This window comes from Mirounga angustirostris, unplaced genomic scaffold (assembly GCF_029215605.1).
Source record: "Mirounga angustirostris isolate CCGP_5_RB_7025 unplaced genomic scaffold, mMirAng1.0.hap1 SCAF_4, whole genome shotgun sequence".
Lineage (NCBI taxonomy): Eukaryota > Metazoa > Chordata > Mammalia > Carnivora > Phocidae > Mirounga > Mirounga angustirostris.
In genome coordinates, this window is record NW_026991712.1 from 90,994,563 (window position 1) to 91,008,432 (window position 13,870).

At 38.6% G+C, this 13,870-nt stretch overlaps 1 protein-coding gene across 1 annotated transcript; it reads right to left on the reverse strand.

Annotated features, from left to right (window-relative positions):
- Positions 1-6,246: 6,246 nt before the first annotated feature.
- On the reverse strand, positions 6,247-6,605 carry LOC123858257 (small ribosomal subunit protein eS27-like). The gene has a single exon (XM_045895357.2). The coding sequence runs from the start codon at positions 6,574-6,576 to the stop codon at positions 6,322-6,324; it is 255 nt and encodes an 84-aa protein (XP_045751313.1). The 5' UTR covers positions 6,577-6,605; the 3' UTR covers positions 6,247-6,321.
- Between the last annotated feature and the right edge of the window lie 7,265 nt (positions 6,606-13,870).

Sequence of the window (13,870 nt, forward strand, 5' to 3'; positions counted from 1 at the left end):
AATCCAGATTAAATACTTTTTCCTTTGGCTTTCCATGTCTAGTTCTAAGCAGATCAAAACACTTGCTAATGGGATATTTTCATCACAGATGGCTACAGAATCTGGGATCTTGGTTATATTGGGGCTGGCTCAAATATAGTTTTGAGGTCTTAATATTTTGGCTCAAGCTCCTACCCAGAAACTAAAAAAATGTACCCTACTGGGGTACCCTACTAAGGAACACTGCAAGGGATCAATTTTAAAGAAATTGGGTTTCTGGAAGGCCCTCTATTATCCATATATGGATTACTTTGCAGATAGCCTTTGCAGATCAACACATACCATGAGATATGCAATAAACGGAAGCTACAACGTCTTCTAGCATACTCAACTGCGGATGATGCATAGGAAGTATTATCTCTCCCCTCAACTACAGTCACTAGAGAATAAATCTCATATTTTGGGATCAGTTAGATCACTGGTTTAGCCTTGCTCTCATACTTCCTCACTTTTGATAGAATTCTTCTGCTATGAGGGCTCCTACTCCATTTCTGGTGATGCCAACTCTACTGCATATTTATCCTCCTCAGAGCTCCGTTGAGGGGTGAATCCAGTGCTTTATCCCAAGCAGCATATGCTCCCTATTATGAGGGCAAATAACTCTCCCTGGACACTCTCAACCTCACCATGGAAATTTCCCTTTTTCCTCTAGTTGTTAGCAATTCCCTTTCTCTTTCCTTTTTTAATGTTGCCTCCAAAGTGGACCTCATATCCTCTTTAGATCCTGTCCCTTAAACACAGTTTTCCATCCTCTAAGGGACATTGCCTTGACCTCTGGATTACTAATGTAACTAGCTCATATCTTCTCTCTCTCCTCAGTTGACATTTGGAGATGTTATTTGACCAGTTTAGTAAATTCGTGGTTTTGGAGATATAAATTTGGCCAACTCTACACCAAAGATCTCCAAATCTATCTGTCTAGTTAAACCTTTCCCTGAACTTCAGATTCATATATTTAATACAGCAAATGCCATCACTGTCTCACTCATATCACCTTGGCATTTATCCTTTATATGGTGAAGGCTACTTAGTAGCAGGAAACACCTACTACTCTCCACATGTGGGCCTTTTTTTGGTGGGGGGATGGGTTGCAAGAGAATGAGCATCCTATGCATAACACAAGCTAGCAATGCCACGGAGCTGCTGGGATAGTTAATGACTCCTGAAATGGCTCTCAAATAGTGCTGGTGGAGATTTGGTGGATAACAACCCCAGTGCCTAACCCGTTGGTTGTGGTAACTCTATGGTATGTGCTATACCATTTTCTAGAGTTTTACCAGTGGTCCTAAACTTGAATGTCCCCGTTTTGGTGGTTTTGACTGGCTCAACAAAGCACATTTTATAGGTTTCCTTACTTTCCCTTCCTCACTTTCCCACTAACCTTCTGGTGTTTTCCAGGACCGCTTCCAAAATACACTATTTGCATTTGAATTCTTATCTCAAGAGTCTATTTCTGTGCTAACCCAAAGTAAGGCATTTAGCAAACTACAGGACTTTTTAACCTGGCTCTTTCACTGACAGGTATCTCAAGAATAATTCATTCAAAACAATTTTATCTTGTACTTGCAATCTGCTCTTCCTCTTCTATTCTCAATTCTCTACCTACCAAGTTACCCAAACCCAAACTCTCTCAAAGCCACTCTGTAACAAATCTGTCAATTCTACCTTGATAAATTCTTCAAATCTGTTTCTTCCTCTTCATTCCTACTACTGCTGGTCCATGGTAGGTTCTTATGATCTTTATAGAATCAGTTAGCCATTCTCCCTGTCTCCGGTCTCATTTTTGGAAATGAAGCAGGGGAGAATTTAGAATGGCTTCCAGGCCTTTAGCAGTTATAAGAAAAGTAATACAGAATAGGGAGAAGGTTTAGAAGGAAAATTGTTGCAATTATTTTTATTATGTGTGTGTGTGTGTGTGTGTGTGTGTATATATATATATATATATATTTTTTTTTTTCTTTCAGTTTGAGGAGTCTGTAAACCACAAAAATAGAAATGTATAGTAGTTCAGTGGATAATGGGCCAGGAGATCATGGAAGTGGTCTTGTTTAGGAAATACATGTCTGTATTTGAAACCATAGGAACATAGGAGATCATCTAGGGGAAGCATTCAGAATGAGAAAAGACCTAAAGGCAAAACCTGAGGAATACTAAATTTTAAGGGTAAACAGAAGAATAGGATCTTGCAAAGGAAACTAAGAATGAACAATATGGAAAACATGAGGGAAACCATGATAAAGGAGGAAAACCAAGATGTTATAAAAGCCAGAAGAGTGAGCTAGAAAACTTTACTTGGTATGAATTTCTCAATGAAATCATCCCTAACTACCTATTTAAAATAGTATCTCTCTCCCCACTACCCAAAATTTCCTATGCCTCTTCTCTATTTTCTGAAGTACTTTTTACCATAAAAATTTTTTTTATTTCTTCATTTTAAACATCTTCACTGAGCTATAATTGATATACCAAAAATACCAAACAAAAAACCAAAACCAGCCCACAACTTATTTAATGTATGCAATTTGGTGAATTTGAAAATATGCACACAGCGAGAAAACATCACCACAAAGTAACAGTCATATCCATCATCTCCAAAGGTTCGTTGGTTTTTGTTTCGTTTCTGTTGAGAACACCTAATACCTAACATTAGATCAACACTCATCAAATTTTGAAGTGTACAATACAGTTTTAAGTAAACGCAGTATGTTGTATACCAAAGCTCTAGACCTGTAATTTTATACCGAATGAACAACAAAGCAACCTCTCGTTTAACCAACCCCACAGCCCCTAGCAACCACATTCTATTTTCTGGTTCTAGGAGTTTGACCATTTTAGATACCTGATATAAGTGGAATCATGCAGTATTTGTCCTTCTGTAATTGGCTTATTCACTTGGCACAATGTCCTTCAGGTTCATCCATGTGTTGTCAAAAATGGCATGATTTCCTTCTTTTTTTCAGGCTGAATAATATTCCATTGTATGTACCTATCACACACATAAGCAAAGAATGGATGCAGCACCGGTTTCTCCAGCTTCCAAAGCACTGTCCAGAGGAGCCGCTTTGGTTTCACTTCACCTAGACCGGGAAAGCTGAGTCCTGAGCCGGCTGGAACAAAGAAAAAAAGCAGAGGCTAGCGTTACCTGACACAAAGTGGGAGTGACTGTGCCAGTCTGGAGGTTGGGTCTGTGGGGTGCCCTGCCCCTCGGTGGGCTGCAGGCCTGGGGTCCTGGAAGCTTGCCTGAGCTGGGATAAGCGAAAAGCGCGGGTCCCTGGCAGTGTGCCTAGCTCTGAGCCTGCCGGGAAGCCCGGCACCTGAGCCCAGGTGCCTCCCTGCAGCCACGGTTCGCGGGGGCTGATGGGAGCCCGGGACTACGGAAGCCGGCCTGGGTCAGGAGGCAGCGGGCGCTAGGCCGACAGGCACTTGGGTGAGCCGGATTCCGCTGGGAACCTCGCGCTTCTTGGAGCCACCCCTGCAGCGGGAGCTGCCTGGCACTGAGGTGAGCTGGGGAGTTTGGGTCCCAGGAGCCGCCAGTGCCTGTTCCCACTGGAGTTGGCTGGCAGTGGGTGGGCTGGGAGTCGGGGTTTGTGGGAACCTGGGGGCTCAGGAACTGCCTGGCCGGTGGCTGCTGGTTGGTGCTCCCAGCGGGTGGATGGAGCCTGGGTTCGTAGTAGCTCACAGGGGAGCCACTTAAGGCAGGGGGAGTTGGGTCTGGTGGGGCCTGCTGGCTCTAGAGTCCACAGTGAATTGGGAGCTCACCTCATTCTGCTTCTCATACTGGAAGGGTGTCTCTGGCCCTAGGCTCCTGGGCTGGGGGAGGGGGAGAAGGAGGACGGCTGATGGATGTAGTGGGAATCGATCTTTCTTACCCGCCTCAAGGCACCGTATTTCTTTGTTTCGCCCAAGTGGTGTAATTGGTGTAATCAAAGCTTTACCTGAAATCCTTAGCTCTTGTGAAGGTATTCTTCTGTGCGGATAGTGGTTTATATTGACGTTTCTGGAGGAGCACAAGTGCTCGAAATTCCTGCAGTCATCTTGCTGACGTCACTCCTACACTGTATCGAGAAGTTAGGTAGCAATGTTCTTTAACCTTGTAATGTTAAAGAACCAATGTTCTTTAACCTTTATTCTTTTGTAAGAGTGCTTTGGATAGCTTCTTTACTTTCTCACATGAATTTTAATATCAGCTTATCAAATTTTGCAAGAAGGGTGGTGGGATTTTGATTGCAATTGCCTGGAATCCATGTATCAATTAGAGGATAGTGGACAATTTATTCATGTATTTAATCACTCCAAGAACTGCATTAGTTCTTGTTTCTCTCAGAAGTGTTTTAGTTTTCTGTGTAAAAGTCTTGTATATCTTTTGTTAAATTCATTTCCTAGTATTTTGGTTTTTGATGCTATTATAAATTAAATTTTTATTAAATTATTTTCATTTGTTTATTGTTAGTATATAAAAGTACAATTTTTTTTTTTTTTGTAAATTAATCTTGTATTCTGTGACCTTGCATAGTTTACTTATTCATTCTGGTAGTTGTTTTGTAAATTCTTTAGGATTTTCTATGTAAACAAACATGTCATCTGTGAAGTGAGATAGTTTTACTTTTTCATTTCTAATACTATGCCTCTATTTTCTTTTTTGCCTTATTGAAATAGCTGGAATCGCTAGTATCATGTTGAATAGAAGTGGTGAGATTGAGTATCCTGGACTTTTTCTCAAGCTTACATGAAAGTGTTCATAGTTCACCATTAAGTGTGACTTTAGTTGTACATTTTAGAAGATATTCTTCATCACATTGAGGAATCTGACTTTTATTCTTAGTTTCCTGAGATGTTTTGTTTGTTTTGCTTTTAAAATCATGAATGATCACAGCTTTGTAATATAGCTTGAAGTCAGGCATTGTGATACCCCCAGCTTTGGTTTTCAACATTCCCCTGGTGATTTGGGGTCTTTTGTGGTTCTATACAAATTTTAGTATTGTTTGTTCCAGCTCTATGAAAAATGTCGATGGTATTTTGATAGGGATTGCATTGAATGTGTAGATTGCTCTGGATAGCATAGACATTTCAACAATATTTGTTCTTCCAATCCATGAGCATGGAATGTTTTTCCATCTCTTTGTGTCTTCCTCAATTTCTTTCATAAGCGTTCTGTAGTTTCTAGAGTATAGATCCTTTACCTCTTTGGTAAGGTTTATTCCTAGGTATCTTATGGTTTTTGGTATAATTGTAAATGGGATAGATTCCTTAATTTCTCTTTCTTCAGTCACATTGTTAGTGTGGAGAAATGCCGCTGATTTTTGTGCATTGATCTTGTATCCTGCCTCGTTGTTAAATCGCTGTATGAGTTCTAGCAATTTTGGCGTGGGGTCTTTTGGGTTTTCCACATAAAGTATCATGTCATCTGCAATGAGCAACAGTTTGACTTCTTTGCCAATTTGAATGCCTTTTATTTCTTTTTGTTGTCTGATTGCTGAGGCTAGGACTTCTAGTACTGTGTTGAATGGTAGTGGTGAGAGTGGACATCTCTGTCATGCTGCTGATCTTAAGGGAAAAACTCTGTTTTTCCCCATTGAGAATGGTATTCACTGTGGGCTTTTCATAGATGGCTTTTATGATATTGAGGTATGTTCCCTTTATCCCTATTTTGAAGAGTGGTGAATGGATATTGAATTATTTCAAGTGCTTTTTCTGCATCCTTTGAAGTGATATCATTTTTCTTTTTTATTCTGTTAATATATGAATGACACTGACTTTCAAATCTTGCATTTATGTTATAATTCTACTTTATATTTCATGGTAAATATAATTTTTTGTATTGCTAGATTCAATTTGCTATTACCTCAGTATGTGTACATCTGTATTCACTAGAACTGTTTATAATTTTTGTAAAAACATTGTCAACTTTTGTTATTAGGATAATGCTGACTTTATAAAACAAATTGGAGTGTTTTTTCTATTCTCTGAGTTTTTGTACAATTGGTGTTATTTCTTCCTTAAACATAGAATTTACCGATGAAATAATTGGGCATGGAGCTTTCTTTGTGAGAAAGTTTTTGATAATAAATTAACTTTCTTTAATACACATAAGGCTATTCTATTTTTTTGTGTGTGTGTCAGTCTTGGTATATTGACTGTTTGAAGGAATTTGTTCATTTTATCTAAATTTTCATATTTGTTGGCATAAATTGTTCATAATCTCATATATTCTTTTTTTTTTTTTTTGGTATCCAAAATCTGTTTATTGGGATAGTGTCCCACTCATCTTGATTCAGGGTGCTTTTAGTGCTGCTTCCGCCTGAAGGAGCATCCTTCTGTAAGCCTTGCTTTTCCTCCTGTGGGCTGGCAGAGGACAGTGGAGCAGCCGATGCACAGAACTACCGTTTGTGCGTGGCTAAAGACGGTGGTGATTTTGTAGCATCCCGGGCACTTCACGTCCATGAAGTAGGAGCTGGGGCTCTGCACCAGGCGCTTCTTCTTGTGCTTCCTCTTCTCCTCTTCCGGGGATGGGTGCAGGAGGTCCTTCGCGAGGGGCATGTTCTCGTGGGGAGGTCGTCACCGCCGGAAAGCCATAATCTCATATATTCTTAATGTGTGTAGGATTTGTATTGACAATCCTTCTTTTATTCTTCATGTTGGTAATTTGTGTCTTCTCTCAAATTTATTTTCTTGATCACTCTAGCAAAGGGTTTTTAATCTTATTGTTTTAAAGAACCAATATTTGTCTTTGTCAATTTTCATGTGGTTTTCTATCTTGTTGATTTCTGCCCTTTACTGTTCTCTTGCATTTTCTTAATTTTGTTTAATTTCATTTTGTTCTTTCTAGATTCTTTTTTAAAATTTTTTTCTTTTTAGATTCTTGAGTGGAAGCTTGGAAGCTTAGATCATTGATTTCATACCTCTCTTTTTAAATATAATATTTAAAGATAAAATTCCCATTAAGCACTGATATATATTTTGACATATTTTTCATTATTCAGTTTGAACTATTTTCTGTTTTCCCTCTGGTTTCTTTTTGGACCCACAGACTTTTTAGAAATATGTTGTTTATTTTCAAATGTTTGATGTGTTTTTTACGAGATAGTTTAGTTAATTGCTTTCTTTTTTTTTGGTTTCAAGTTTTTATTTAAATTCTGGTTAGTTGAGATATAGTGTAATATTGGTTTCAGGAGTAGAATTTAGTGATTTATCGCTTATATGTAACACCCAGTGCTCATCACATGTGCCCTCCTTAATACCCATCACCCATTTAGTCCATCCTCCTGCCCACCTCCTCTCCAGCAACCCTCAGTTTGTTCTCTATGGTTAAGAGTCTGTTTTATGGTTTGACTTCCTCTCTCTATTTTTCTTTTTTTTTTCTTAAGGATTTTATTTATTTATTTGTCAGAGAGAGAGAGAGAGAGAGAAAGAGAGAGGGCACAAGCAGGGGGAGTGGCAGGCAGAGGGAGAAGCAGGCTCCCTGCTGAACAAGGAGCCCAATGTGGGACTCGATCCCAGGACACTGGGATCATGACCTGAGCCATAGGCAGATGCCCAACCAACTGAGCTGCCCAGGCGTCCCTCTCTTTTTTTATTTTCTTTCCCCTATGTTTATCTGTTTTGTTTCTTAAATTCCACATGAGTGAAATCATATGGTATTTCTCTTTCTCTGATTTATTTCACTTAGCATGATACATTTTAGCTCCATCCATGCCATTGCAAATGGCGAGATTTCATTCTTTTTGATGGCTGAGTAATGTTCCATTATATATATACCACATCTTTATCCATTCATCAGTTGATGGACATTTGGGCTCTCTCCACAGTTTGACTATTGTTGATAATGCTGCTATAAACATTGGGACTTCATTGAGATAAAAAGCTTCCGCAAAGCGAAGGAAACAATCAACAAAACTAAAAGGCAGTCTACAGAATGGGAGAAATTATTTGCAAATGACATATCTGATAAAGGGTTAGTATCCAAAATTTATAAAGAACTTACCAGACTCAACACCCAAAGAATAAATAATCCAGTTAAGAAATGGGCAGAAGACATGAACAGACATTTCTCCAAAGAAGACATAGATGGGTAATAGACACATGAAAAGATGCTCAATATCATTCATCATCGGGGGAATACAAATCAAAACTACAATGAGATATCACCTCACATCTGTCAGAATGGCTAAAGTTAACAATACAGGAAAAACAGGTGTTGGTGAAGATGAGGAGAAAGGGGAACCCTCTTACACTGTCGGTGGGAATGCAAGCTGGTACAGCCACTCTGGAGAACAGTATGGAGTTTCCTCAAAAAGTTAAAAATAAAACTACCCTATGATCCAACAATTGCATTACTAGATATTTACCCAAAGGATAAAAAAAAAAAACAAAACAACAACTGATTTGAAGGGGCACGTGCACCTTGATGTTTACAGCAGTTATTTGCTTTCTAATTAAGTTCTTTTGTGGTCAGAGAATATATTCTGTATTATTTCAGTCCTTTGAAACTTGCTGACACTTATTTTAGATCACAGCACATGCTCTATCTTGGTGACCATACTATATGTAATTGAAAATAATATGGTTGTTGGGAGTCATCTTTTAAAAATATCAATTAGGTTAAGATGAATAATAGTGTTGTTGAATTTATCTATATCTTTATTAATTATTTGTCTATTAATCTCTAAATTGTTAAGAGGGATGCTAATATGGTTAATTATGATTATGAAATTGTCTATTTTTCCCTTCAACTCTGTGGATTTTTTCATGTATTTTGAAACTTTGTTATTAGCTGTGTACATGTTTATGAGTGTTAAGTGCTTGATTTCACCCTTTTATCATTATGAAATGTTTCTTTCTTTCTCTGATAATTTCTCTTTATCTTGGTGTCTGTTTTTTGCTGATGTTAATATAGTGACTCCAGTCTTCTTATGCTTACCATTTGCATGGTCTTTCTCCATCCATTTACTTGCTTAGAGTTTCCATCTCTCTGCTAACATTACCTATCTTTTACTGCATGTTGCCTACTTTTTTTTATTAGAGTGCTTAACATATTAATCATAGTTACTTTAAATTCCCTTTTTGATAATTCCAACATCTGTGTCATATCTGTCTGGTTCCAGTAATTGCTTTGTCTTTTTAGACTGTGTTTATTATTGCATTCTAGCATGGCTTACAATTTTTTTTATTGAAAGCTAGATCTGTTGTTCTAGATAATAAGAACTATGGTAAATAGGCCTTCAGTATGAGGATTTACAGTAATCTCTTAGGATGTTTAATGTTTTCTGTAGCTGTAGGTGTCAGAGGCTTCAGATTCCTCTAGTGTCCTTGTATTTGTCTCCCTCCTTGATTTTGAGCTTCCCTAAGCGCTCCTCTTCAAAAAGAGTCCGTATCTTGCAGCTTTTTCACCTGTAACCTACTGTTATTTTACTAGAACCCTATTACTGTGGTAAAGTGTGGGGAAGGGGGAGTGTTCTCTAATCATCTGATTATATCTTAGTGTTTTAGTGAGCCTGTGTCTTGGGGCTATGATCTTCACAAGTGTTTTATCCAGTGATGTAATGCCCCATACCCCATTTTCATTCCCTTCCCTGGCTATGGTGTTCCCAGTCTATTTCCTTGTGGCCTTGACCTCTGTTGATTATTCTTTTTGTTGTTGTTGTTAGATGAGATAGGAAATCTAGAGGTAGGTGGAGTGGGAGAAATGCTCTTTTCCAAACTGAGATATGGCCCTGGCAAAGTTATTTCTCCTGAAGAGTAGTCTTTTGTTATGAAATATGCCATGGGTACACTTCACACTGATTATTTTCTCCCTACCCCTGCCAGAACTAAGAGGTGATCTTTCTTGGATCTTCTTTATGAGAACATGGTGGAGCTCCTGGAGGTAAAGCCCATGAAAATGTGCCATTTCCATGAGTTTATCACTTGTAGGCTAGTCCACATTTGGTCTCCAGCAAACTGTCAAAATTACTAGTTTTCTACCAGATTATGGCTTCAGCAGCTTCTGCCCCAGGTAATCAGATTTTGGTTGTGTGTTTCTCTGAATTTGTCTGTCTCTCCAGGTTTTGGGGTGGTGATTTGCTCTGCAATGTCATTTCTTTAATCAGCTCAAGAAAAGTTGTTAACATTAAATTTTTCAGGCTTTTTTTATTGTAAGGATCAGAGTGATGATTTCCAAGCTCTTTATCAATCAGAGCTAAGTAGAAGTCTTAGATTCATCTATTTACTTTTATCCTATCAGTATTTTTATTTTTGCAATGCATCTCTTATATATAGTATATAGTTGAGTCTTAGTTATTTTTTATTTTTTTATTTTATTTTTTTGGAATTGTAAAAAAAGAAAAAGTTTTATTTAACTTTCTTTTTATTATGTTATGTCAGTCACCATACAATACATCATTAGTTTTTGATGTGGTGATCCACGATCCATTGTTTTCATATAACACCCTGTGACCCATGCAGTACATGCCCTCCTTAATACCCATCACCGGGCTAGCCCATCCCCCCACCCCCTCCCCTCTAAAACCCTGTTTGTTTCTCAGAGTCCATAGTCTCTCATGGTTCATCTATCCTTCTGATATCCCTCCCTTCATTTTTACCTTCCTTCTCCTAATGTCCTCCATGCTATTCCTTATGTTCCACAAATAAGTGAAACCATATGATAATTGACTTTCTCTGCTTGACTTATTTCACTTAGCATAATCTCCTCCAGTTCCATCCATGTTGATGTAAAAGTTGGGTATTCATCCTTTGTGATGGCTGAGTAATATTCCATTGTATATATGGACCACATCTTCTTTATCCATGCATCTGTTAAAGGGCATCTTGGCTCTTTCCACAGTTTGGCTATTGCGGACATTGCTGCTATGAACATTGGGGTGCATATGGCCCTTCTTTTCACTCCATCCATGTCTTTGGGGTAAATACCCAGTAGTGCAATTACTGGGTCATAGGGTAACTCTATTTTTAATTTTTTGAGGAACCTCCACACTATTTTCCAAAGTGGCTGTACCAACTTACATCCCACCAACAGTGTAAGAGGGTTCCCCTTTCTCCACAACCTCTCCAGCATTTGTTGTTTTTTGCCTTGTCAATTTTTGCCATTCTAACTGGTGTAAGGTGGTATCTCAATGTGGTTTTGATTTGAATTTCCCTGATGGCTAATGATGATGAATTTTCATGTGTCCGTTAGCCATTTGTATGTCTTCTTCAGAGACGTGTCTGTTCATGTCTTCTGCCCATTTTTTGACTTGATTATTTGTTTTTGGGTGTTGAGCTTGAGTTCTTTATAGATCTTGGATAACAGCCCTTTGTCTGTAGTGTCATTTGCAAATATCTTCTCCCATTCTGTGGGTTGCCTTTTTATTTTGTTGACTGTTTCCTTTGCTGTGCAGAAGCTTTTTATCTTGATGAAGTCCCAAAAGTTCATTTTTGCTTTTGTTTCACTAGCTTTTGAAGATGTATCTTGAAAGAAGTTGCTGTGGGCGATGTCAAAGAGGTATCTTGAAAGAAGTTGCTGTGGGCGATGTCAAAGAGGTTACTGCCTATGTTCAACATTCGCGAATCAATCAATGTGATAGAACACATTAATAAGAGGAGAGAGAAGAACCATATGGTCCTCTCAATTGACGCAGCAAAAGCATTTGACAAAATACAGCATCCTTTCCTGATTAAAACTCTTCAGAATATAGGGATAGAGGGAACATTCTTCAAATTCATAAAATCCATCTATGTAAAACCCACAGCAAATATCATCCTCAATGGGGAAAAGCTGAGAGCCTTTCCCTTAAGATCAGGAACACGTCAAGGATGCCCACTCTCACCACTATTATTCAACATAGTAGTAGAAGTCCTAGCAACAGCGATCAGACAACAAAAAGAAACAAAAGGTATTCAAATTGGCAAAGAAGAAGTCAAACTCTCTCTTTTTGCAGATGACATGATACTTTATGTGGAAAACCCAAAAGACTCCACCCCCAAATTACTAGAACTTATACAGCAATTCAGTAATGTGGCAGGATACAAAACCAATGCACAGAAATCAGTTGCTTTCTTACACACTAACAATGCAACTGTAGAAAGAGAAATTAGAGAAACAGTTCCATTTACAATAGCACCAAAACCATAAGATACCTCGGAATAAACCTAACCAAAGAGGTAAAGGATCTATACTCTAAGAACTACAGAACACTCATGAAAGAAATTGAAGAAGACACAAAACGATGGAAAAATATTCCATGCTCATGGATTGGAAAAATAAACATTGTTAAAATGTCTATGCTACCCAGAGCAATCTATACCTTCAGTGCCATCCCGATCAAAATTCCAATGACATTTCTCAAAGTGCTGGAACAAATAATCCTAAAATTTTTATGGAATCAGAAAAGACCCTGAATCGCCAAGGAAATGTTGAAAAAGAAAAGCAAAGCTGGGGGCATCACGTTGCCCGATTTCAAGCTATATTACAAAGCTGTGATCACCAAGACAGCACGCTACTGGCACAAAAACAGACATGTAGACCAATGGAACAGAATAGAGAACCCAGATATGGACCCTCAACTCTGTGGTCAAATAATCTTTGACAAAGCAGGAAAAAACATGCAATGGAAAAAGTCTCTTCAATAAATGGTGCTGGGAAAATTGAACAGCCACATACAGAAGAATGAAACTTGACCATTCTCTAGCACCATACACAAAGATAAACTCAAAATGGATGAAAGATCTCAATGTGAGACAGGAATCCATCAAAATCTTAGTTATTTGGGTGACTCTAAAAATGAAAAATAAAAATGTTTTTTTTAAAAAGGGATTGATAAGATGTTGGTTGAAAAAGGGAAAAAGAAAAATTAAAAAAAAAAAAAGACAGTTAAAGAACAAATGATCCAGTCAAGAAATGGGCAGAAGACATGAACAGACATTTTTCCAAAGAAGACATCCAAATGGCCAACAGACACATGAAAAAGTGCTCAACATCGCTTGGCATCAGGGAGATCCAAATTGAAACCTTAATGAGATACCACATCATACCAGTCAGAATGGCTAAAATTAACAAGTCAGGAAACAACAGGTGTTGGCGGGGATGCGGAGAAAGGGGAACCCTCCTCCACTGTTGGTGGGAATGCAAGCTGGTGCAGCCACTCTGGAAAACAGTATGGAGGTTCCTCAAAAAGTTGAAAATAGAGCTACCATACGATCCAGCAATTGCACTACTGGGTATTTACCCCAAACATACAAATGTAGGGATCCGAAGGGGTACGTGCACCCCAATGTTTATAGCAGCAATGTCCACAATAGCCAAACTGTGGTAAGAGCCAAGATGTCCATCGACAGATGAATGAATAAAGAAGCTGTGGTATATATATACAATGGAATATTATGCAGCCATCAAAAGGAATGAGATCTTGCCATTTGCAATGACGTGGATGGAACTAGAGGGTATTATGCTGAGCGAAATAAGTCAATCAGAGAAAGACATGTATCATATGACCTCACTGATATGAGGAGTTCTTAATCTCAGGAAACAAACAGGGTTGCTGGAATGGGGGTGGGGTGGGAGGGATGGGGTGCCTGGGTGATAGACACTGGGGAGGGTATGTGCGCTGGTAAGCACTGTGAATTGTGCAAGACTGTTGAATCTCAGATCTGTACCTCTGGAACAAATAATGCAATATATGTTGGGAAAAAAAAAAAAGAAGATAACAGGAGGGGAAGAATGAAGGGGGGAAATTGGAGGGGGAAATGAACCATGAGAGACGATGGACTCTGAAAAACAAACTGAGGGTTCTAGAGGGGAGGGGGTGGGAGGATGGGTTGACCTGGTGATGGGTATTGAGGAGGGCACATTCTGCGTGGA

What these genes read in the sequence shown, in the direction of transcription:
- LOC123858257 (XM_045895357.2), bottom strand. Translation starts at nt 6,576, where the DNA reads ATGCCCCTCGCGAAGGACCTCCTGCACCCATCCCCGGAAGAGGAGAAG.